At 42.1% G+C, this 26,385-nt stretch overlaps 1 protein-coding gene across 3 annotated transcripts in view; it reads right to left on the bottom strand.

Annotated features, from left to right (window-relative positions):
• The window catches only part of LOC148014485 (uncharacterized), a 107,937-nt gene that overhangs the window by 69,945 nt on the left and 11,607 nt on the right, over positions 1-26,385 (bottom strand). For 2 of the 3 annotated variants that reach the window (XM_087666452.1, XM_087666453.1), the window contains exon 2: positions 7,401-7,564. In XM_087666452.1, the coding sequence (XP_087522578.1) occupies positions 7,401-7,478 (78 nt within the window). In that variant the 5' untranslated portion in view covers positions 7,479-7,564. Of the gene's footprint in view, positions 1-7,400; positions 7,574-26,385 lie in introns of all 3 variants that reach the window. The other variant, XM_087666454.1, reaches the window with a different exon arrangement.

The raw sequence follows: 26,385 nt of genomic DNA, 5'->3' as shown, positions 1-26,385 counted from the left end.
CTCTTCCTCCTCAATCGGTTAGTCACTCATCATTTTGTCGATCTTTTGTTGTGGAGAGGAGTCAGTGCCGATGCCCATGCAGCCAATGACTCACTGTTGTATGCGACTATCTCGTGTTGGATATATGGATTCCATTTCTGGAGCATACATCTGAGTTCTCATATGTATTGTGTTCTTCAACGTTCTTTCTTTCCCTTTCTCTTTTGCCTTGTGTTTCAGCAATTTATTACAGCATATATTCATGCTTCCATTCCTACTCCACTTCTAACAAGCCTATGTGAAAACACTTTATGAGCTTAAACAAGCATCGTGGTCTTGGTTCTAGAGGATGGATGAGTTCCTTCAAACTCACGAATATCATTCTATCCTTATGATCCGAATTTATATGTTTGTACTGCTTCAGAGGGGATTAGCTATATCCTATTGTATGTAGATCATTTACTTATCACTCACTCAAATTCTGCTGCCATAGCAAAAATGAAGGCCCAACTTTGTTTTTGAGATTACACACCTTGGTTTGATGTCTTATTTTTTAGGGATGGAGATAGTTCGATTGAAGGGTAGTATTTTTATGTCATAGCCCTTCAATGAGCACACCTATAGATCTGTGACAAGAAAGCTTTGTTGGTCAATTCATACTAGGCCAAATTTAGCTTACTCAATTAGTTTGTTGAGTCAATATTTCACAACACCTAGGATGTCACATTGGATTGCATGTCTTCGTGTTTTGAGATATTTGTGGTATACCTATTCTTATGGCCTAACTTATGGTTCTGGTTTATCTTTGCAAGGATACACTAACTCTAATTGGGCAAGAGATCTTGACATCTAAAGGCTCGCATTCCCATGGCGGCTACCTCTTTACCTTGGGCACGGCACCCATTTCTTGGGCCAACCGTAAACAAGGCACAGTAGTTACTTCCACAACCAAGGCTAAGTATCGGCTCTTCTTTATGGCACCACGGAGGCTATCTACTTAGGGAGTCCACTGGCATCACTTCATTTTCTATGCAACTCTCCCACTATTGTCTACTGCGATAACCAAAGTGCCCTTGCCCTTGCAGGCGATCCGATCATTACACCACAAACGGGGCATATGAGGGTCCACTTCCACTTCGCCAAAGAACGGGTTGAGCTAACCACCATCCATCTAGAGTTTGTGTCTTTATCCGACAACTTGCAAACATATTGATCACAACCGTCAATCGACCGGTGTAGCAATATATTCTACCTAGGATAAGCTTGGGTACACTCTCCCCTACTTCACATTTATGGGGAGAGGGTCATTCTGTACAGCTTTTCCTTCCAGTTTAAGAGATGGTAGCTTTTTTCTCTTGGTGGTGACAAGATGTTTACAATTTTTTTTTTAGACATTATTGTATATTGTACTTTATATCTTCATCTGCATCATCAAGATGACATGATTATAAAAGTGCGCTTGGGCAAGTGAACAATTGCCCTACAAGAGTATTGTCCAAGAGGTACCGTTGCATAGCATTTTGCATAAGCATGATCACACCTACATTGCCTCTTGCATAACTCCAATGCATTGGCATTCTATTCTGTAAACATGCATCTATGCGCATTTATCCCTGTTCCGTCTTTTTGAGTGGTCGGCTTTGGATCCACGATATTCAAGGCATTACACATAGCAATCTCCACGGGAGTCTCCCTTGCTTACTTAGCTTTGCTATCTTGTTTTCCACACATCTTTTTTAACTTTTCACATATCCACTATATTTGTTTCACACACCACTAATCTCTTCCTTCATCATTGACATCCAATAGTAGTAGGGATAGCTTGTTTATTTTATGAAAGCCTTAAGAGTCTGGCTACTAGTCTCCCATCTGTTGTTCCTTGATCAACTACCACCTCTACTTTATGAAACACACATTATCAAACCAATAAAATTAAAAAAAACCCCAAAAAAAGTTCAACGTGGTTCCATCCGCCTTTGCACGCCTTGGTAGGCCTAGGCAGTCAACGTACATCCTTTGTCCAATGCCCTAGCCTCTCTGCATTGACCACTTGGACTCCCTTGGTAAAATAACGATCACATCTATAGTCTTCGTATGCAACCACAATGCACCCTTTGTCCAATACCCTAATTGCTTTGGGGTAGAATGCCTCAAAGTAAAAACACTCAAAACTTTGGATTGTTCTTCCTTTCTTGCTCATATTTGGGCCTAAGAGGAGGTGTTGAGCTAGCATAAACATTACATTCTGAATTACCCGCTTAAACAACGCTAAAAATGCTTAATTAATAAAAATCCTAAAATTGTGCACAATACAAGGTCACGAAACTTTCCATATATAGACATGCTGCCCTCCATTCAACCCAATCTCGTTTTTGCAGGTTTCAGGCCCTCTAGCTTTGTTGCCCACACCCTACTCACAGAGGATATCTCAATCGGAGCGGCCTGTTACTATCCACATCCATCAGGCGCATGTTTCCAGCCTCATCTTCACAATATTCACTCCTAAAAGCTGTCACCCACCTCTCGAAAGGCTGCATCTTTAGCTTGGCAACTTCATATCCTACATTTGCTACTCTGGCTCCATCGTCAACTGCAAGCAACCTCCTTGAAAATGTGTTTTACTCCACTAATTTCTATATTTATCATACCCTAGTGCTCTTTTACTGTAGCCTTGCTTCAAGAGGCTTCAATTGCAAATATTTTCGCTCCTCACTACCTATCGACCATTAGATCCAACATACACTGTTGTGTTTCCTGGTGTCTGACATTTAGAGACAGTGTTTTGGAATCTGTTAAGCATATAATACACTCTCTTGCTCAATACCTCTCCCTCGATCCTCAAGACACGAGATTTCGGCGTATAGTTTCCATTCCTATATGGTTTATTCGCTACATGAACATTGTAAATTCAATATTTAGTCATTCATTCAAATTTCCATTGTGTTTATTGTCTGAGTTACCCTAATCCTAACTATGTTCTTTTAAGTTTATGCTTTGTCGTACACTTTCATTTATATCTCTACGTTAGGGTAATTCTTTATACTTATATGGCTCATTGTGATATTTTTGCCACAACCAAGGCATCTGAAATGTATTTCTTTTGGCTAAATCTTCGACGAGACATTGAACAATTTGTTAAAGAATTCTTGTGTGCCAACAAATAAAGTTTGATCACCAAAATCTTGCAAGGCTTTTGCAACCATAACCAATTCCAAGCTGACCTTGGAAAAACATCCCTACGGATTTTATTTTTGCCTTGTAGAAATCAGCAAACAACAATGCTAGCATATGGATTATTATTGACAGGTTCAGCAAGCAAGCTCATTTCATTCCACTCAAGAAAACTATCAAGTCTTATACATATGGCTAGAATATTTCTTCAACAAATCTTGAAGTGTCATGGGTTACCACAATCCATCATGGGTAATAAAGATCTATAAATCACTAGTCTCTTTTAGCGAGCTCTCTTTGAAAACTTGGGTACAAAGCTTACTTTTTCTTCTTCTTATTATCCTCAAACAAATTGTCAAAGTGAGACAGTCAATCTCACCATATTGGATATGCTAAAGTGCTATTATCATGAAGACAACCAACAATGGAAAAATTATTTGCCTTTGGTAGAATATGCCTATAACAACACAATTCATACTTATACATGTAAAGCATCCTTTAAGACCATATATGAAAAACCACTCTTATTACCTATTCTCAAAATAGAGAAGGAGAAATTTCATGCCAACGAGTTCATGTGTGATATGAATACAACTTTTACCTAAGTCAAACGAGCTATCCAAAGATCTCAAGATAAACAAAAGAAAGTAATAGATAAGCATTGAAGGCACTTGGTTTTATAAGAAGAAAATTGGGTATGGCTGAAATTTGACTAAGCTTGTAACAAAAAATTATAGACTATTTCAAGTCATTGAAAAGATTAATTATATTTGTTATAGGTTACAACTTCTAGAACATTGGAGGATTCACAATACTTTTCATATATTCTAAAGCCTTATCAAGGGCCTTTACCATCGGAACCTATAATAGCGAATCCACCTAAAGTAGATGAACAAAAGGAGATACTTCAACAAGAGCAAATAGTTTTCCATATGATTAGGAAGCAAGAAAGGAACATTTTTAAAAAGTCCCTTTTGAAATTTAAAATTTCCTCTCATTTAGATTCTAAATGCATTTTAAAAGAGTATTTAAAGACTATCTAAAAATACTTGTAACTTATGAATAAGCTATAGGACCAGAAGTACTTCAAGCAATGTCTTGAGAACAAAACGGATTTCAAGAGGAAGGAAAATGTAAGCATGGTGAAAAACGTAAAAATGGCAATACTTTGAACTTAACTAACTTAATCAATTATCACTATGAAAATTAGAAGACACACAGAGAGGAAGAGAGAGAGAGAGAAAAGAGAGTCGACACCAAGTTGAGAAGGAACTGACCCCTCTTCCTTTATAGGATTTTATTGAAACCAACTACGAGTACCAAGTGCCTAAACCATATACAATGGGCTAACTTGCTGCAATTCTGAAAATAAGAGTTCTGAAATCCTAGTTTCTGTATACTCCAAGCAACAAGCTCATTTTCTCCTGTAGTGCTTAGATTTGATCAAGCTAAGTAGAAAGAGCTTCTTAAATGAGTGTTAGATAGGCATATGGCTGAAATTTCAACATTAGAGCTTCTTGGAAATTAAGAAAGAGATCTCCAATATATAGATGTGGGGCCCGGACACTTAAAAGTGGAAAGTAGAGACTATTAATCACAAAATTTGCTAAAAATAAGAAGTGTTGAGCAAAACGACAAGTGTAGGGACACTTATTACTTCAAAATGATGCATGTCCTATTCTAGCTGCAACATGTCACTTTTCTAGAGAAAGAAGCTTCTACACTTCTACTTTTCAAAAATCTCTCAAACAATTAAAATTTTAAGATATTCACCATTGTAAAAAAAAAATGTTCCTTAGGAAATTCCAGAGCCTTTGATGCGAACAAAATTTTCATTTAAATATCTTCCAATAATATAGCCTCCTAAATTTTAGAAGTCACAAAATTTAAATTGAGGGAAGCTAAATTATATAGATTCACCATTTCATGATTTGCTTTGATTATAAGCATTTGGCTTCACTCTCCAAAACTACTCATTATGCCAGTGGCTACTTAATGTGACTGCCCAAGTCAAAAAGTCTTAGCCTTCTAGGCTTTCTATCTAGTCAATCTAACTACTAGACTAAACTTTTTCATTCATGTTAGGTATCTCGTCAATGACAACCCAAATATACTTATAGAGCATTCTTGCCATTGGCCATCCTTGTATGAAAAGATAAACCATTAGTCGATTTTTTAAAATACTCAAATAATATAGAATCCATCTTTCAAGGTATATGAGCATCAAATTAATTTGAATTGTTGAGTCAATCTATATTTGTAACAAAAGGTTGGTTACATAAACACAGACGTTTGATACCTTGTCAAAAGCGGATGTTTGCAATGATGGAAGCGTAGAAGACTGTTGTAATAAATTGTACAACACAAGAGAAAAGAGAGAACAAAATAACACTGCAAAAGGAGAACTCAAAGATATGCTCAGCAGATGGAATCCATATACCGACAAGACGGTCACATAAAACAATGAATCACTATTTGTGTAGGCAATGGCACCAGCTCCCTCTCTCCAACAGAATCCGCACTAAAAGTCTACAAGTAAAAAATGACTAAGAAGAATGGAGCCCGCAAATATATAAGCATAAAATAATGCCAATAATGCATCAAGTTAGCCAGCATTATAATGGCCTAGAAATGCAATGGGCCAAGCAATAAAAGAGAAAACCAAAATAATAAGCACCAAAAAAAAGCCCAAAATAATCTGTTGTGCCCAACCCACAAATACATATCCATAGACTCTTTCATGGGCTGACTAATCTACTTACAGTATCAAGTCTACCCTCTACATCAAGCCATAGTTGCATGGAGCTTCAGAAACAAGAAAATGGAAAATGTGTTTTGGAGTCATGAAAGAGAGTTTCGACAATTGGCCCAAGGCCGAGATGGCAGAATGGGGAAATGCCGTTTATGTATTTCTAGGAATATTTTAATATTAGGACGTTTTTGTAATGTGAACCTTTGCATGAAAATACTTAAATTCCTCAACAATATACAATATATATGTAAACATTAGAATATGATAATACCAAAGATTGTAAAATCACAATACATGAGCTTCAAAAAGTTTCAAGGTCAGGATTCAGATGACAATATAAAAGACTGCAGTATGCCATGAATGATGATGTCAAGAGTCATAGACTTATACTATGTAATATAGACTTTAAAAAGAGAGTGTGCTTCACCATGGCTGTAGCTTGCTGGAAATAGAGAGAACCAGCAGCAAAATAGGGGGGAACCTGCTCTAACAATTGTGGATAATGAAGGATACAAAGAGGAGAGAGAATAGCTTGCTGGAAACTTGCTAGAAGCAGTGAAAAGCAGTGCAAACCTGAGGGAAAACAGCTGCAAATAGTGTGAACACAAGGAAAAAGATAAGGGAATTGAGGGATGAAAGATTTAGGGTTTAGGGGCCATAGACAACGAGAGAAGCAAACAATAGCTAAAGAGAGTAAGCAGCAGGTAGAAGAGGGTGAAGAGCTGAGGAGAACATGGAAACTGCGCGTGCAACCTGGGAAGTGAAAAAGAGGCCCGAAACTGGAATATACCTTGCCTGTCCCAAACAGCTTTTTCAGGACCGAAACATTTCCGTTCGTCTGACACTTCTTATTTGGACCCTCAAAACGGCATTTCCAGCAACTATTCATCAAGCTACTCTAGGATTCATCATTCCTCAAGTTCTTGCCACCACAAGATACTCCTCCTCTACCTTCAGCCGCCACATCCATGGTTTGAGAAGGGGTGTTGAACTACCCAAATTAAATTATCATATTTTTCTAGCATTTTTTGGCTCATTAAATGCCCCCAAAAAGGCATTTTTGCTGTTTTGTATGACATTTGAGACATTTCTCACTCCAACACATTCTAATAAAGGGGCTCAATGTGCACACCATCTTTCATGCCTTGTGACCAATTCATTAAGCTACCACCTCTCCATCTTTCAGTCATTCATTCATTCATTGCTTTCTTATTCTTTCCACTTGTGATCTTGTCCAAGTTCACAATGCTATAGTTGTACAAATACCCTCTAAGTGTTCTCTTGTGCAAAGCCTAGCATATCTTCACACAATATACTTTGAATATAGAGGCAAAATATAGACCCTTAATCAAAAAGACCTATGATTCTTTACATATATGTTACCTCGATTTGATCCCCCGCCCCCCCCCAAACCCCAAAAAAAAAAAAACTAATTTTACACAATAAACAATACTTTTCATAATAGACATCAAGAGAAAAAAAGAGGAAGGAAAGGAACCTGTGTATAAGTATCATTCCACCCAACAGGCCATCCGGGATGAGGATGAGGATGAGGATGAGGATGATGGTAAGACATCCCTGTCTCTTGGTGAACTTATGTATCCCTTTATTTAGCCTCTCAAAATGTTTGAAAAAGCACTCCCCTACTTCAATTGTTTAGACCTGCAAAGACTAACATTGTCACATATCAGGGAGAAAAAAGTAGGTGGACACTTTGCAATAACTAAAGCCAGAGATAACTACTTTAGTCACAAATCTCGGTCAGGTTAGGGCTTTGCTTGGTCATTACAAGAAAACCTAAATGCAGAAGCAAGACAAATGGCTTATGTCTTTCAAACTAAAATACATATAGGAATAAGCCATTCCAAGCACATGCATACTATGGTCGTAAAGGAATAAATCATACCAAATACTTGCACGCTACAGTCATAAAGGAAATTCCTAAATACAGTTGGGAATAAGCCATTCCAAATACATCCACATTATGGTCATAAAGGAAATTCACAAACGTATTAAGACCTCCAATAGGTGGTGTCTAATCCCATAGTGCATTTGAAAGGGTCTTACTAACTACTAAAGGTACGGCATACATATGTGAATTTCCTTCATGTTTGCAATATGGCATCGAAGACTTGGGAGGACTTATATGCATGTCTCTTCCCAAAGATGTTGTGATGTGGTAAAACAGATTTGGATAAAGCAAAAAGAAAATGATATTTAAACCATTATGATTACAACTTTTAATATATGTCCCAAAAACGAAAGGAAATTTATTTCAAAAAGACCATAACGAGAACTTTCAAAATATGTTAAGTTCAGCGTTATATACCCAAGCTGAATCCAAAATCAAAGAAAACAAAATTCAGGTAGAGAATCAATCCCAAACTTAACCACTTACATACTTAGCACTCAAAAGACTCTAAATTTGCCTCTCAATTTTGAACTTCAAATTGCAAGATGGATGGCTGAAAAAGATCCTAACGAAGAAACATTTAATATTGATATAAAGATGGCATTTTGCAAAAAATTCTCATCTTCAAAAAAACAAACACAATCACACAACAAAGCACAAAGACTAATAAAAGAACTGTAGATGAATGAATGAATAATGAATAGATAAAATGCTAAATGTAGCAAACACACTATGCAAAGTGAACACTCGCCCCCAAACTCCCGTGTCTCCACAACTGGGGCAGTGAGTATGAGTTAGAGAGTGTGGCATACTCTGATGGATCCCAAAACGCAACAAACATCCTCTGCGAGTGATCAGCAGCTGCAAAAGTCTAGAGAGTCTGGATCCGGCTGAACACGACAAGAGAACCTCAAACAGTCAACAGCAAACTGATGACTAACAAAATGAACAAGGCAGCTGCTGTAATCTGAAAATCCAGCAATTGAGGATGTCCAAATAGGCTAGTGATAGACAAAAGGCTGCAAATGCAGGCTGAAACAATGTACAGCAGCAAAAATGCAGGCAGCAAATCACTCTCATGCTGCAAATGAAGGCAACTACCACCTAATGGCTGAGGAGCAGTCACCAGCTGAAAATGCAGGCTTGGAGGGCTGATGGCTGATGCCAGATGACTAATGGTGGGCTAGAAGCAAGAGCCTGGCTGTAAACAGCAACTCATGCCGAGATGTCCTTCAAAAACAAGGTGTGGACAATAGAGAAAGTGCACCAACAATCTGTAAAACAAGATTAAGGCTGAGTAGTGGGCAACTTGTCTATTTATAGAAGTGTGGATCCTCCCAAATCAGGGCTTGGCTTATGGGACGCAAACACTCATGGATTTTTAAATTTGTAAGCTCGACACCCCCTTCTCAAGCAAAACACTAGATCCGGGAGTGATTGTCAAGATAGCTCGAGCCCATTTTTACCCCAAGGAATCCCACCCCAAAGCAACCAGGCATCACGCAAAGGGTGCTCATCATTGCCCAATAACCAATCAAGATTGCAAAGGCAATGATTATCTTAACAAGGGAGCCCAAAAGATCACCCCAGAGAAGCCAAGGCATCAGAGAAGGGATGCTCGCCAGCTGTCCAATGGCCTACCAAGACCTACAAAGGCAAATGGAACCACTTAGAACTAGTTTCCTATTTCTCTGTCTTTAGAGGGGGTCTACTTCCTCCAATTTCAGAGGGGGGCACTACTCATCATGCAGTCATTCACACACCTTGGTGGAAGGCCTTTGCATTCTTTATCTTCCCTTGGATGGGGTGGTCGACATCAAGCTACCATCTCACCTATTGATACCTAGGATCTATAGGTTCTACCTAGGTCAAGGCCTTGGATGTTTTAGCCATGACTTGGTGGCTATGCCTTTGCATTCTTACCACCATGGAGACACAAAGTTGGTGATCTCTCTCACAAGGTCAAGATTTGGGTACCATCCGCACACCCTGTCTATAGTTTTTCCTTCCAGGTGTTCTTCCAAGCGGAATACTTGGAGTACAAGTGGAGAATGTCTCTTGTCACTCCTCCTAGGCCACCTTTTTCGGCCTGAGAGGAGGTGTTGAGATTCCAGAGTCATTAAGTTCATTGTATTCCATCAATTCCTATTTTGGCTTCGATTTAAGCCCCAAAAAAGGCTTTATTTGTATCATTAATTAGTGTCTAGGTGCCACTCCAAACAGTTTAGTCACTCATGTACCTATAAATAAAGCATGGGCATTCATCCAACTTCACTCCACCTCATTCTCTTTTCATCCTCCACTCATTCACTCCATCACACTTTTAGCCTTAGCCCTCTACCACTGCTATACAGTGTCCACACCCCTACCTAGTGGATATCTCAATTTGTGGTGCTGTCTAGTTGATCGTGACACCTTACAAGCAACAATGGATTTCATTATGGAGGTCTTCTTCACATCACCATCAGCTATAGACACTCCAAATTGTTGTATTTGTTAGTAGGATTGTCAGCTCATTTGTGAGTCTATGCATGCCTAATGGGTTGAGATAACTTTGTATGTATTTTAGGCATTTTATTGGCTTGGCATTTTATGCCGATCGGCCAGCATTTAATGATGGCTGACCAGCTGCTGGTTATGGCCTATTTTGGGCCTATTTATTGGGCTCCTCCTCCTCCTCCTCAGTTATCATCATCATTATTCAACAGGTGGACTTCCTGTGCTGGAGAGAGGATCTAGTAGTGCCAATGCACATGCAACTAGTGACTCACCATTGTATGCGACTGTCTCATGTTTGGTATATGGATTCCATTTCCCGAGCACATCTCTGAGTTCTCTTCCTTTGCAATGTTCTATTTTCTCTCTCCTGTCTCGTGTTCAGCAATTTATTTCAGCACTTGTCTATGCTTCCATTGCTACACCACTTCTGACAAGGTATCAAATTGCACGATCTAGGTTTCTACTGTGATCTCTCTACTGATTACAGGTCCTTCTTCCCTTTTGCTGATCAGGTGACCTATTTGCTAATCATTTTCAGCTTGTAATAGGTCCACTGCTGCCTGCGTTTTCAGCCTGCACCCTGCGCTTTCAGCTTGTGCCAGTATTACAGCCTGCAATCGTCAGTTTGCTGCATCATATTCTCAACCAGCTTGCGGTTTTGATTTTCTGCCCCTAAGCATGGCTGGGCGACTGTTTTCACAAGCAGTTTTTGCTGTTTTTGGCAGTCTTTGACTGAGTTTTCTTCATTTTGCAACAATCTACCTTCATTTCTGATCCGATTTTTTGTTACACTACATGTGAACTCTCATTTTGTGAAGTTTTTACTATTGGTTCGCATGTCTTCTTTCTCTATATACCTTCTATCTTCTCTTCTTATCCTCTCCAGATGGCTCCTCCGTGCACTTCTACACATGATAAGATTACATGGACTTGACTATCTTACATGAAGTGCCGTGATAAAAGCTTGGTTTTCACCGAAGCAAATTTGGTACATTGTTAATCAAGCTATTCCTCAGCCACAACGTCCTTTTCCTCTTCCCCACAATTTTGATTAGGCCAACCTTGAGGATGCTCTACTTACATGGGATTTGAATGATGCGCATCCCTATTCTGCATTGCTTCAGAGTATTTCTAAAGAAGTATGGTTGAAGCTTCAAATGTACAAGCCGCCTTCCACCACGCATATAGTGACCCTTTATGGACAGCTTCAACAAATGAAGTTTGAGCCAAAGGACACCGTTCAGCCCTTCGTGCACTTCTACAGATGATAAGATTACATGGGCCTGACTATTTTACATGGAGTGTTGTGATAAGTTTGTGCGGAAGCAGATTTGGTACATTGTTACTGGAGCTATTCCTCAACCACAACGTCCTTTTCCTCTTCCCAACAATTTTGATGAGGCCAACCTTGAGGAAGCTCTACTTACATGGGATTCAAATGATGTGCATACCTACTCCGCATTGCTTTGGAGTATTTCTAAAGAAGTATGGTCAAAGCTTCAAATGTTGTACGAGGCACCTTCCACCATGCGTATAGTGACCCTTTATGGACAACTTCAGCAAATGAAGTTTGAGCCAAGGGACACCATTCAGCCCTTTTTGCTCCGTGTTACACGGGTACATGACCAGCTTCGACACATGCAATCTGCCCTTCTAGAGGCACATCTCATTGGAATAGTACTCTACAAGCTCCCCCCGGAGTTTGATGGAGTGGTGAATGCTTTGAGGGCGATCTACACATGCAGTGGAAGATGCAGTACAACATGAAAGAGCTACTATAAATGCAGCGAAAATAGTCTCGAGATGGCTGATGGCTATTACAAACTCTCCAGCCTAGTAAAATGGATGCTCCTTTAGCTCAACACACTAGAAGGGCTGCTAGACATGCAGCACATGATGGAGGAGCCCATTTGGCTGATTTTACAAAAGCAGATGATTGTGATGAGCATGTATTTATGAGCTCACTGCTGGATGTGTTGAGCTAAAACATGCTTTTTAGCTGATTAGCATTCTAAAACAGTCCCAAAACACACTTAATTAATGAAAAAACCTAAAAAGGAAAGCGATCCAAGAGAGTTTCAGTGGTCCCCCAAAAACCCTAATTCTTTGGGGCACCCTTCGACATCTATAAATAGACAAGTTGCCCCCATTCAGCCTAACCCTGCCTGTGCAAGTTTCTCACCCTTGAATTCAGATTTCAGCCATCAGTCCACACACATATGGCTATCTAGTCCCAACGAGCGACTGTTGCCACACCTTCTATCTACTACGTTTGCACCTCCAGTGTGTAGGCGACAGCTGGCAACCCATCTCCCTCATCAAGCCACCTTCTACTACTGCATTTGGACCTCTTCATCACCTAGCAGCAACTAGCGCTGCATTTATAGCTTGCATTTGGTGTCTTCTCTCCAAGCGACAACTTCCTCCATCAGGCAACAGCTGCCAGCCCTCTTCCACACCTGTCCAACTTGCGTTTGTTGGTGCTCCAGGTCCTGACACCTGCGTTTGTTACATCCTCTCCATTCTACACTTCAACTGGTGGTCACAAACTTGGGATCCGTCTCCAATGGACGTCACTCGCAGACACTTTGCTCCGCCCTTGAGTATCTATACACTCTTACCTTCATTTACAATATTCATTCACTTCAAAGTTATGTTTTTCTCTCCCTTCTTCTGTTTGTATTTGAGTTTCTGAGTTTGAGTTTTGAGTTTAGTGTTTAGGGTTTGAGTTTTACTTTCTATGTCTATGTCTGTCTCTTGGTGTTTCTGTCGTCGTTGTACACTATGTCTCCTCAGTACAAACCCTAACACTTTTCTTCACATGGTATCTAAGCCGATGCTCTTGTAAAGAATATCCTACAGATATTGTGGAGAGCTTGGTTTTGTGCAAGGCACACAATACGACTCGTAACCAAATCACAATGTCATAGACACCTTCTCCAATTCCTATGATGTTCTATCAAGCTGCTCCATCACTGGAGGCCTTGAGACGGCGTTGTGGACTCAGTGAGGAGGATGACACTCCACCTTCACCGTCACCTTCTTTTTCTACTCCTATTCTATATTTCACCCACATGATAGAGGACTTTGAGGAGTACTGTAACAACAAGTATGATGATGTTTACACCCCTCCTACCAGTTTTACTACCACATTCGGACCGGTCGGTGAGACTGGTCACCTCTCCAATCGTGGAGGATATACGGCATTTTGAACGCCTGGCGATCCATCTTCATCATCTCAACCAAATCCAGAGCCAAGTTTGTACAATTCTTTTGAGTTGCATGAATCAAAACCCTCACATGTTTCATCTTTTGAGGTACAGGATCCGGATGGCTTTGCATATGTGAACTTCAACAGAGGGGGCTCTTGAAGTAGATGTAATCCAGGTACATCTACAGCTTCTATTTCATTTGAGCATGTAACACACACTTCTCAATTCCCTACCATCCCACCCTCTTCTACACCACACCTTGATAACCTCTCATGGTCTTTCCAAAACCTTGGATTACACTCCACATCCACATCACACACACTAGGCGTTGAATCTTCCATCTCCGCTCCTAGCACTTTCTCATTCTCTACCCCATTTTCTACCTCTTCGCACCTTGATACTTCGTTGGGGGAAATGTCACCCCTTAACACAGTGCCTCTCACGTTTCCGCAAATGAGCACACCCATAGCACCTAGGACAACTATGATGGGCATCCCCCTCACTACCCCTAGATTTCCATCTCACATGACCACTCAAATGCAGGGGTTTCCATCCTCAGCTTATGGTGCATCTTTACACTCTCCCTGGGTTACACCTACGTAGGGATTCCCATCTTCCGCTCCACATGTTCCCCCCCATCTCCTTAGGTTACTCATTGGGCTACCATCCCCATGCCTAGTCAGCCCATCCCTACCTATGGATCCACGCTGCATACTCACCATATGTGTGGTGGGCACTCTAGGGTCCATTCCCAAGTGTACTTCACTCCCCCATCCTACCCACATTACACTTTCCCCCGTTATCCATCACCTAGCACTACCACTCATGTTACAACGGCCAAAAATGCCTACACGGATAAGACTCGTTTTAATGGGTTGAATTTTACCACTTGGTCAAATTTCATGCAACAAGTGCTTGAGTCTCACGGTCTTTGGGACTCGTCGTTGGTCTAGAGCCTATGTCAGACCCTCAACTAGCCCCCCCTAACTACATCCATCAATGGAGAGCCTGCAATGCCACAATCAATGTTGAGCTAATGCAAGGATTGCTTTCTGAGTTTCACTCTCAATTACAACACTTCCTACTCACCTCAAAGCGTTGAAGTCACCTTCTCAACCGCACATAAATCTGGACTTTGAGCTTCAAGAGTTCTCTATTAAGAAAGGGGATGATTTGAAAGTCAAGTTGGCTGAATATAGGCAGTTACTCGCTGAGTTCGCCACTACTGGTTCTCCAAAGTAAAACGATGATCATGTTACATTCCTCTTGAATAAGTTGCCCAAAAAATACTTCAATTTCATCCAACACATCATCTCACTGCCTAGACTGCCAACCTTCTATCAGTTTGAGTGTCAATTCTTGTGTTACACGAGGCTGCACGATCAAGTTCACAAGAAATCTTCATCACAGCCTTATTCAGAGCAGAGGGGATTAGTTGCCTCTTCTTCAGGAGGGAAAACCAACAATGGCAAAAACTCGCAAGATGCAAAGACAAGCCAATCTAAGGGTGACACCTCTTCCTCAGACAGAACCAAAGAATCAAGACCTATTTAGCAACAACTCCCTAAGAAAAATCGATTTTGCACACACTGCCACAGATCTAGCCATGTGGACGAGGAGTGTCACTCCAAGGCCCAAGGTCTCCAAGCTAAAAAGCCTCAGCAGACCACTGCAACTGCACAGTCTAGTGGGGCTACACCTCCTGCTTTTGCTTCATCTACTCCCTCAATACCAGTCATCGCTGCTAGATATGTGGCATACGGACAACCTCAAAAGACAGTCTCTTTCACTACCCCTGAGAGATTGTTTGATTGGTTTGCAGGTTCCGATCCCATTGCACTTCATGCATCCATCTCACCTCCCTCTCCCCCTCATCAGGCATTTCATTGGCGGAGATCTGCTATTGGGCATACGCGATGGTGACCACACTCTTAGACTAGCAGGTCTCTAGGTCCCTTGGGATACCCTCAATCGATCTAGCATCCATTTTTTTGGTCCTCTTAGAGTCGGGCCCATAGGATTCATTGTCCTTAGTTTTTCCATTCTTATGTCTTCTACTACATTTACTCACACGCATACACATTCATAGCATGGTACTTTCAGTTAGCTTTTTCTTTCTGTTATGTTTTGCTTTGGAGCATCTCACTACTGATCTCTGTGCTTGCAAATTCTTATCTCTTTTGCAAGGTTTTGTATTTCAATTGGGCTAACTTGCAGGTTTACTTTGGTCCTTCCTAGGCTGGAGACGTGGGGATGCATGCCGTTCCTTTTATGGTTTCATCATCCTAAGAGTGTTTGCTCTTCTTTCAACATGGAGGCTTTCCCTCCCAAGTCGAATTGTGCATGGAGGCTTCCCCTCCCAAGACGGATCGTGCAACATCTCTCTTGATGCTATCATGGTGGTGACTTCTACCTTGCTCTTCCAGCAAGGTGCTTTATCCCTTTCATCATCTTCTTCTTCCATTTATCAGGCTCCTCTTCCTCCTTCGGCATCTACATCCCAATTGAGAGGGGATTCCTACCCTTCTTGGTATTCTACAAGCTTCAACACTTTGTCTTCGACATCAGCTTCTCCCCCCCGTTGTAACTTCCCCCTTTGCATTGCATGATTTCATCATCTTTGTACAAGGGCACTTGGGCAAATGAACAATTTTCCCACGAGGGACACTGTCCAAGTGGCACCTGCTGCTACATGAGCATTCTTCAGCATGTAGCATACTTTATATCTCATTGTGCAGCGTACCACTTGAACGGATCCTAACTTGTTTTCACTAGCAATTGTTGTCACCACACCACCATACTCCCATCACATGGATACCTCATCGCCTTTTTTTTCCTCGTCATCAATATTCTCGAGTGGATGGATAAGCTTGTATTGTTTTCTAATGTGTTGGGTGTACCCTCCCTACTCCCGTCTTCTAGATTGCTGTTACTCAATCAGCAATCAACCGCATCCCATAAAATTTAACTCTCACTTTATTTTTTAAAAAACCAACAAAAGTTCAATGTGGTTCCATCCACCTTTGCAAGGCTTGGTAGGCCACTAGGCAGTCAATGTGGACCCTTTGTCCAATGTTGTGTCCTCTCTAGGGTGACTACTTGGACTCCCTTGGTAAGATGACCATCGCCTCTGTTGTCTTGATAGGCTACTAGGCAGCCGACATGCACCCTTTGTCCAATGACCTAGCTGCTTTCGGGTGGAATGCCTTAGGGTCAGTAAAAATCAAAGTGGTATGCCTAACCTTTCGGCTCAATTTTGGGCTTGAGAGGGGGGGTTGAGCAAAAACACGCTTTTCAGCCAATTAGCATTCTTAAACAACCCCAAAACACACCGATCCAAGAGAGTTTTAGTGGTCTCCCAAAAACCCTAATTCTTTGGGGCACCCTTCAACATCTATAAATAGACAAGCTGGCCCCATTCAACCTAAGCCGGTTTGTGTAGGTTTCTCACCCTTGAGTGCAGAATTCAATCATCAGTCCACACACATGGTTGTCCAATCCCAATGACTACTGCCACACCTTCCCTCTGTTGCTTTTGCACCTTCGGTGTGTAGACAACAGCTGGCAACCCATCTCCCTCATCAAGCGACCTCCTACTGCTGCGTTTGGACCTCTTCATCACCTGGTGGCAGCTGGCGACTACATCTACAGCTTGCATTTGGTGTCTTCTCTCCAAGCAACAGCTTCCTCCATCAGGACAGCTCCTCCTCAACAAGCGATAGCTACCAGTCCTCTTTTACACCTACCCAACTTGCATTTATTGGTGCTCCAAGTCCTCCTAACACTTGTATTTGCTGCATCCTCTCCATCCTACACTCTGACTCATGGTCACAAACTTGAGATCCGTCTCCAATGTGGACGTCACTCTCCGACACTTTGCTTTGCCCTTTGAGTATCTGTACACTCTTACATTCATTTACAATAATCATTCACTTTAGAGTTGCGCTATTTTCTCTCTTCTTCTGTTTGTATTTGAGTTTCTGAGTTTGAGTTTTGAGTTTTGTATTTAGGGTTTGAGTTTTGCTTTCTATGTTTGTGTCTGTGTCTCTCTCTTTGTGTTTCTATCTAGTCGCACACTATGTGTTTCCTCAGTATAAACTCTAACAGTTTTCTTCACAGGATGATGATGCTCCTACTTCCTTGGACGAAGCTCAGTAAGATGTACATTGAATGTAGGCCATGCAGGATGAGTTAGACTCTATTGCCACTAACTCTCCATGGGATCTTGTGGATTTTAAGAATGAAGGGGGCGACTTGCTAATTATCATTCTTTATGTAGATGACGTGCTACTCACTAGACCTTCAAAAGCACAAGACTGAATTAAAACATGCATTTGCTATGTTAGATATGGGCTATCTACACTATTATTTGGGAATTCAACTCCCCCAAAATCAACATGGTATCATCTGTTGAGCTAAAACATGCATTACTTACTTATTAGCTCTTAAACAGCCCCAAAATACACTAAAAATGCTCTTTTAGAGTAAAACCCTAAAAACGAGGAGCGGTTCGAGAGAGTTCATTGGAAACCCTAAAACGGAGGCGGTTCGAGAGAGTTTAGAGGAAACCCTAATTTTTGGGGCGCCCTTCCACATCTATAAATAGACAGGCTGCCCCCATTCAACCCGATTTCGTCTGTGTAGGTTTCTCACTCCACGTGCAAATTTCAACCATCGGCCTCCTCCCACGTGGCTGTCCAGCCCTTGAGACTGCTACCACTCCATCCATGTTTGCTCCTACTGCTGGCGCCTTCATCCATACTGACGTCAGCTACTGGAGACATCATTATCTGTTGTGATCTTATCATCCAGTCATCGCCAGCCACATCAAACATTGTTCAGCCTACTGCTTACATCAGACTGTGCACAATTTCCAGCCTCTGATCGGCGGTACACTGCTGCATTTACTAGTTTCCAACCTCCAGACTTCTCCATTTTGGTGACCAACCTACTGTCATTCACTATTCAGCACTCCTACACTCTGACCATTGGTCACAGACTTGGGATCCATCTCCGGTGGACATCACACTCCGACATTGCTCTGCCCTTGAGCACACTGTACACTCTTACATTCATTTACAGCATTCATTCACTTTAGAGTTGTGTTCTCTCTCTCCCTTCTTCTGTTTGTACTTGAGTTTCTGTGTTTGAGTTTTTGAGTTTTGCGTTTAGGGTTTGAGTTTTGCCCTCTCTGTATCTATGTCTGTATCTATCTCTCTGTGTTTCTGTCGTGGTCGTATACTCTATTACGAGGACTTGAAAATTTGATGCTTTGCTTATGCTTAATTGACATTTGATTAAAGAATTAATCAAATGTGCAATTAAAGATGCATATGTGAGGTGCAAGCTACCTTTTCACAGTTGAAGGCCAAAGGACCCAGTGAAAAAGATGGGTGTCAAAGGCAAAAGTTGTAACAAGTTAAACTTGTTAGACTCTAGATGAATTTTGGTGTCAGTTTGCCCCTAGGACCATTAATTGGCCATTAAGTGTCAGTGGTGACACTAGGGACTAGGCATTAATTAATGGATTAATGCTTGTCCAAGGGTCAATTAATGCATGGGACCACTTTGGGTTGCAAATGGCCTAGCCAATTAATTTTTGGATGGGCAAGATCAATTTTCTGGGCATGGATCAAGGGCTGAATTAATTTTCACAATTAATTAATTCTGAAAATAAATTAAATGGCTGAAAATTGCTGAAAATGGATTAAGAAAGCTGTCACTTGGCAAAACTTTCCCATGCAAGTGGAGAAAAGGCTAAATAGGGCTGAAGGGAGAGGGAAATCTCGTTTTTTCATTTTGGAGCTATTGGGAAGAGGTGTTGGTCTGTTACTGCCAGCTTTTGGGGCCATTTCCCAGCCAGCCATTGAAGACCATTTTGGTGATGGAGATTGCATATTCTTGACCTTGGGAAGCTGGCAATTGCTGCTAATGCACTTTCTCCTAAAGATCACAATCTCTGATGCTCCTATTGTTGTTGGTGCATCCGTTTGGGGCTGATTCAGCAGCACAGCAAAAACTGATTTTGATCAGTTCTTCACGACAAATCTCAGAATTTTCTCTCTCTACAGCATTCTCTCATCTCCTTCAGCCTATGCTCAGCCATTCTCAGCAATTCTTAGCCATTCGGAGGAGATATCAGCCATTTTTGGTGGGCTGATCTATAATTTCTGCAGTAAACCCTAATTTACAGCAAAAATTAGGGTTTAGCAGCCACCTTGGGATCCATGCCAGAGATTGAAGGCTCAAAGGACTAAAATCAGCAGCTGATAATTGAAGATTATCAAGGGATTTCAGGAGCCAGCCCATCCTGAATTGATTTGGGGCAGCATTTGGCCAGCCAAGGGTCAAATTGGAGAAGAAGTCCTGGGTGAATTAAGGGGCAAATGACCCAAAAGGCTTGCTGGTCATTTATGACAGCAAGAGCAATTGATTAGTAGGAGGAGATTGAAGAATCTCGAGCTGTACTCCTTCCAATTGAATGAAAGTTAAAAAAATACCGCAAGGGGCGCCAATTTTGGGGCCAACAGGGTGTCTACTGTCCAAGAATGTTATGGTAAATTGTGTATTTCATTTTATGTGCATTTATTTATTGCTGTAATTAACTCTTAAATCAGGTTATCACCACCCATTCCAAGGAAGACTGGTTTCACACTCTCTGTGTCCTCAGTGCAAACCCTAGCAGTTTTCTCCATATCATCATGTCACAATCATAGTATGTGGATAAATTGTTACATAGGTTTAATATGCAAGATTGCAAACCTATGTGCACTCCTATTGAGCCAGGCTTAAAGTTGTCTATGCATGATGGTGAAGAGATGTCTGCTGTCGCAATTTACAGTAAATATGTTGGCTGTCTTATTTATCTTTGCAACGCATGCCTTGACATTCAGTATGCAATATCTCAAGTGAGCAAGTATATGCATAGCCCATGGACTATACATTGGCAAGCTATTAAGCGGATCTTCAAATATTTGCAAGGTACTCAATCACATGTATAATTATTTCCCGAGGGGGGAGACTTGCAATTACAGGCTTACAGTGATTCAACTTGGGTTGGTGATGCACACACTAGGCAGTCTACTAGTGGACACTGTTTCTTTCTAAGCCGTTCATGCATTTCATGGCTAAGCAAGAAACAGCCTACAATGGTTACCTCCTCCTGTGAGGCTAAGTACAAGCCTCAAGGTAGCCTTTATGGCAACAATGGAATATTGGCTGATCTACATTTACCATTGCAGGATCCTGCATCCATTCTTTCTAACAGTCAGAGTACTACTACAGTGGCACAAAATCCTGTGTTTCATGCTTACACAAAACATACTAAGGTGCATTACCATTATGTCAAAGAGAGATGCTATGCAAGAGAGATCAGCTTGATGTATGTTCCTACACAAAAAAATGTTGCAGACATTTTCACCAAGGCACAACCTCATGAGAAGTTTGAGGCTTTTCGCAAGTCCTTAAACTTGCTACCCTTTGTGATTGATCATTCATGTACTTTACCACATTGGCACTTTAGGGGGGTGTTAGAATTTGCCAATTCTATGGGCAATGCCCAATGTTTTAGTCTTTAGTTCTTCTTAGTGTGAACACAACTAAAGTTATAAGTTGTGTCACCAATCTTAGAGTTAAGAGTTAGAGTCGATTAACTCCAGCTAAGTTAGAGCTAGGTCTATCTTAGACCTATCTTGTACCTTTCATTCTCATTCTATTAGTTCAACAAGTACACTCTACTCTTTTGCTTCAACATACTATCATTGTCTCTCTTTTCTCTCCTCCAAAGCTGCCTGTCATTTTCCAACAATTCTCACTCAAACACGCCACCCAACAATCATGGTGAAGCAGCCCATAGTTGAAGCCCATTTTTTTCAACAATACCACATTTTGCAACAAGATCACTCCACTACAGCATGCTTCATTCTTGGTCATCATCACTTGCATACTAAGGCTCCCCCTCATCAGCAATGACTACTTTTTCCAATCATCCACAATAGTCAACACATTCAGCCATCATCGCCTTCCTACTCAAAATCTTCCTTATTAGCATTCTACTTTTCAGAGTTGGCACTATCATCAATAGTTGCCCACCTATTCGGACTATGATTGTCTTCATCCAGAGCAGCTCTCATCTTTTTCAGCAGTCATCTTCAAGCCTTGTTCAACGTTGACTCCTCTTTGCTCACCTTAGTACCAATCCACAATACATGGAACCTTAAGGCTCCATTGTATGGCCATTGTACATGATTCATCATTTTCATTCTCTGAATTTTTGAGTTCTAACGTTGTGTTTGTCATACATAATGAATTCCTCCTTGCAAACCCTACTATTTCTCCACACTATCTCCACATCTATCACCACCATCAATCAGTCCACATGATCACCATGGAAGAAACTATGGATAGCACAGAGATGAGGCTATCAAAGCCACCCAAAGTGGTCACCAAGGGAACGGGATGAAGGAATGCCGAAAACCACCATCCTCCCAAGAAGACTCTAAAAGCACCAAAGATACAAAGTGAATCCACAAAGCTCGGATGTAAACCTCAACACAATAAGAAAGCGAAAAAAGTGGAAAATCGCAAGTCGGGACCTAAAAGAGGTGGCCAAAAAGGAAATCGGACACAACGGAAAAAGCAAGAAGGGAAACAGTCGAAAGTGCAAGGGCGGCCTCAAAAATCAAGTCAAAGGCAAAAGCGCATTTCTAAATGCAAGGCACCCCTAGAACTGTTGTAAAAGAGCGCCAAGCTCCCTCCTATGCAAATTGTAAAAGGTAGGCGGGCATAAGGAAAGAGAGAAGGCAAATAGAAGAAAATGGAAAAGAGGACCTTGCCACAATAGCCAGTCATGTAAAAAAGAGATGACCGCCCGAAAGGAATTTAAGGTTATGTATAAAAGTCAAAAAGTGAATAGAGAAGCTCATTCTTTTGGTTTGTGGCAAAAGTAGACTCGTCTTCTTCTCTTCCTCTCCTCTTCGCTTGCTTGTGTGTGCTTAAGAGAGGGAGTGTGAGGAAGTAAGGGAGTGAGTGTGTGAGGGTGAGAGATCTTGGAGGTGAAGCTCTCCATCTTCTCCTCTCTTCTTCTTCTTGTCTCTTCCGTTCTCTTGTCTCGCACGTGGCTATGGAGGATAGAGGTTAGAGGTGGAGCCTTGAGGATGCTTGAGCTCGCATCACGAATTATGGAGCTACCGGTGTGCTTGAGGGAGGAGGCAACTCATTCAAACATCGAGATAAGCTCACTACACCCCGATAGAATCGAAGGCACATCGGTTAGATGAGAGATAGCCATAGGTGCTCACTTGAAACACTTGAAGAATAAGCGATCCGTGGGTCTTGGCAGTTGCGGTGAGTTTCCAGCCAATGATTAGACTGCAAAGCCTCCTTCACTGAAGTGGGCACACGATCCTACATAACACGGGTCATCAAACAATAGTTAGAGCAAACAAGCTCCGTAGAATGTGCCTGATTCCTCCGTGACCTCCGCAGTCCATCCTGCAGTTCCTACTCCTCAGGGACCCCCTTAATCCCTGAATCTCGAAGTGTGTCATGGGCCCAACGAGGAGGAGGATGAACCTCTCCCTGTTGCTCTCCATCTGTTGAAGACTTGGATACATCCACTAACGGAAGCTCCTCGGGGGCGGCTGGTGGAAGGGAAGACTCTAAACCAAAAGAAGAATCTCCATCAAGAGGCTATGGCTCCAAAGGAACTGTCTCGAGAACCCAACTCTCCCCTGGATCTCCAAGGACGGGGTGCTCCTCACCCCCCTTTGTGACCGGAACTTCCACGAACCGCACATATCGGCTCGTGTAGACATCCCGCTTGACAATATCAAACAAACGATAACCTTGGGACTAGGAGCTGTAGCCAACAAAAACCTATTGTCGGAAGGCCACCTCAAACTTGTCACGCTGTGTCTTCGGAATATGGACATAAGCATCACACCCAAAGATTCTGAAATAAGAGACATCAAGCGTAGTCCCAAAATAAGCCTCAAAAGGTATCATCCTGTCAACGGCCGAAGTGGGAGATCGATTGAGGATGTGAACTTCGGTAGCCATTGCCTCGGCCCACAGAAACCGAGGTGTCTGTCGGTGCTCCATCATGGTGCACGCCATCTCGATCACACTTCGGTTCTTCCACTCCAAAATGCCATTCTCTTGAGGAGTGTTAGTGTTAGCAAACTCCTGGTGAATGCCCCTGTCTGCACAAAAACGAGCAAACTCATTAGACATAAATTCACCTCCCTTGTCTGAATGCAAGGTCTTCAATCGCCGGCCATATCGATTCCCCTCAAAGAGAAGCCAATCCTTGAAGTAAGAGAAAGCCTCCAACTTCAAAGTCAAGAAATAGGCCCATGTCATCCTGCTATAGTCATCTACAATCAACATGAAGTACAAGCTCCCCTTCAAGGACTCGGTCCTTATCGGGCCATAAAGATCCATAGAGACAAGCTCCATAGGTGAAGTAGACCACCTCGAAGCTTTGTTGGAAATTGCATCTCGATGCAGTTTCCCACGAATGCAAGAGACACATGGCTGATGGCTCACCACTATGTCCAGCAAACCTCAAACAAACAATCCTTGCGACGCCTTCCGAAGGTACTCATAGTTCACGTGGCCAAACCGAGCATGCCATAGCTCGAACTGTGTTTGAGAAGTAAAAAGAAGAGAAGTAAGAGTTGTAGAAGACTTCAATTTGTAGACGCCATTCTCCTCATACCTTGCAAAGAGAACCTTCCTCGATCCACCATCAATGACTCGAACAGTATCACTGTCAAACTCCACCAAGAGGCCAAGAGCACAAATCTTATGGACCAAAAGCAAATGATACCCCAAGCCTGGCACATGCAACACCTCGGAAGTGTGGGTACCACCACGTCCATCTGGAATAAGCTGCATCTCACTCCACTCAAGAATAGACACAAAAGAGCTGTCTCCAATGAGAATCTACCCATGCGAAGGCCACAAATGGGCAATACCAATGGAAAAAGGAGTCGTGTGCCGTGAAGCACCACTGTCCACAATCCACTCTCAAGCTTGGGGAGCTGTTATCGCAACATCAGAAGTCGTCAATGTAGGGTCCTCAATGACCGCTAAATATAGAAAAGCAGTTAATGAGGATGCAACCACCGCTCCAAAATCCTTCTTGTCCTTCTTCTTGGTATCCTTCTTGTCTTTGTTGAGACAATCCTTCTTCCAATGACCAGTATTACCACAAATATGGCAAGTCGATTCCTTCTCCTTATCCTTCTTGGTTTTGTTGTCCTCCTTCTTCTTCTTTTGGTCCTTCCCCTTCTTCTGAGAGGCTTGGCCAACCAATGCCTCCCATTTGGAAGCATTCTGTCCCTTCAGTTATTTCTCTTGGTCCAAGACCATATGAACCAACTCTTCCCACCGAAGAGTCGACTCGCATCCTGATGCAATAAGAGCGAAATAAAAGATACCGAATCATGGCGGCAACTGGGACAGTAAAGTGACGGCCATATCTTCGGAGGAAATAGGCTTCCCCACATTTTGAACCTGTATCTGAAGCTGCTGAAGCTTGTTGATGTGTTCTCGAAGCGAAGAAGACTTATTCACGAAGAAGGTCCGCATCTGCACCTCCAAAGAGACCCTCTTCATCAAGGTCATCCGATTGTAAATCTGATCGAGCTCCAGCCATATCTCTCGAGCCACCGTCAAGTGCTCGATGTGAGCTATCACGGCTATAGTGCAAGACAAAAACAGAAAATATCGAATTCTACATTCAATTTGTCCCAATGAGACTGGGCCTTGGTCAACTCCACACGAGCATTGGAAGAGAGTTTGGACTCATCTCTCACGAGGGCCTCTTAATCTCCTCCATCACCAGTTCTGCCAAATCATAAGACTCCAAAATGGTCAACATCATCACCCGCCAGATGCAATGATTATCACCATCAAGCTTCTGATCCGATGGAAGAGCCGGTAGGACAGGCACCTTCCTGTCCATAATCGCCTGGAATCCAAATCAATCTCTATAGACATGTTAATCTGCAATGCCTACACAAACACAAAATCAGTCCCCCTCTGACTGTGTAAACGCAGCCTTCTAGGGCTATTTCCTCCGCTGCCCAAACCTTCTTCACCTCTCGAAGGCGATGAAAATGTAAAATCTGCAATGGAAGGCCTAAAACGCAGCCTTCCTCCCCTTCAAACAGCAATAACCTGCAGCAAATTCACGAGTTGGACTCCTTTCTGGCACACCCACGCTTGCTTCAGCCTTAATCCGATGCACAGCCCTCCCGCTCGCCCTCGAATCCTGGAAATGCAGCCTTGTGTCGTGCTAAAATCTCCTCTTCAAGTTCAGCACTCAGTCAGTCCGTCTTCACCGCTCTGATACCATGTCAGAGTGCAGCAATGCGGACACATAGGACAAAGACTGAGAGAGAGTGAACACAGAGAGGAGAGAGAGAGAAAAGGAGAGTGTAACGCAGAAAATCTGCAGTGTGGTATGCTGTATAAGAGTGCAAAAATATACACGGGGGCAGACGAAATATCTGCGTGTGTCTCCGACTTGATGATCTCGATCTCCGTCAGCCCAAGCATAGTCTGTCTCAACCAACAAATGAAACTGAATGTGATTATCCGAGTGTGCCACACACTGGCTATAAATAGCCAAAAAATAATAAATAACAGCACCAAGTCGGCTCGCCAACTGCATACAGAAAATCTGTCCAACCGCACTCCTGACATGGCACTTGCTGACATGTCCTTTGCCATATTATGTTGACGTGGCACCGCCGTACTCTACTCACGTGTTCGACTGCCTATCCAAGGGATGACTCTACCTCTAACAGTTTCGAAGTATCCATAAAATTGAAGAGGTGGTGACTAAGGAG

Source organism: Lygodium microphyllum, chromosome 25 (assembly GCF_053477565.2).
Source record: "Lygodium microphyllum isolate KBCC chromosome 25, Lygodium_microphyllum_v1.1.10, whole genome shotgun sequence".
In the NCBI taxonomy this organism is placed as follows: Eukaryota; Viridiplantae; Streptophyta; class Polypodiopsida; order Schizaeales; family Lygodiaceae; genus Lygodium; species Lygodium microphyllum.
This window is presented reverse-complemented; position numbering and strand designations above follow the sequence as displayed.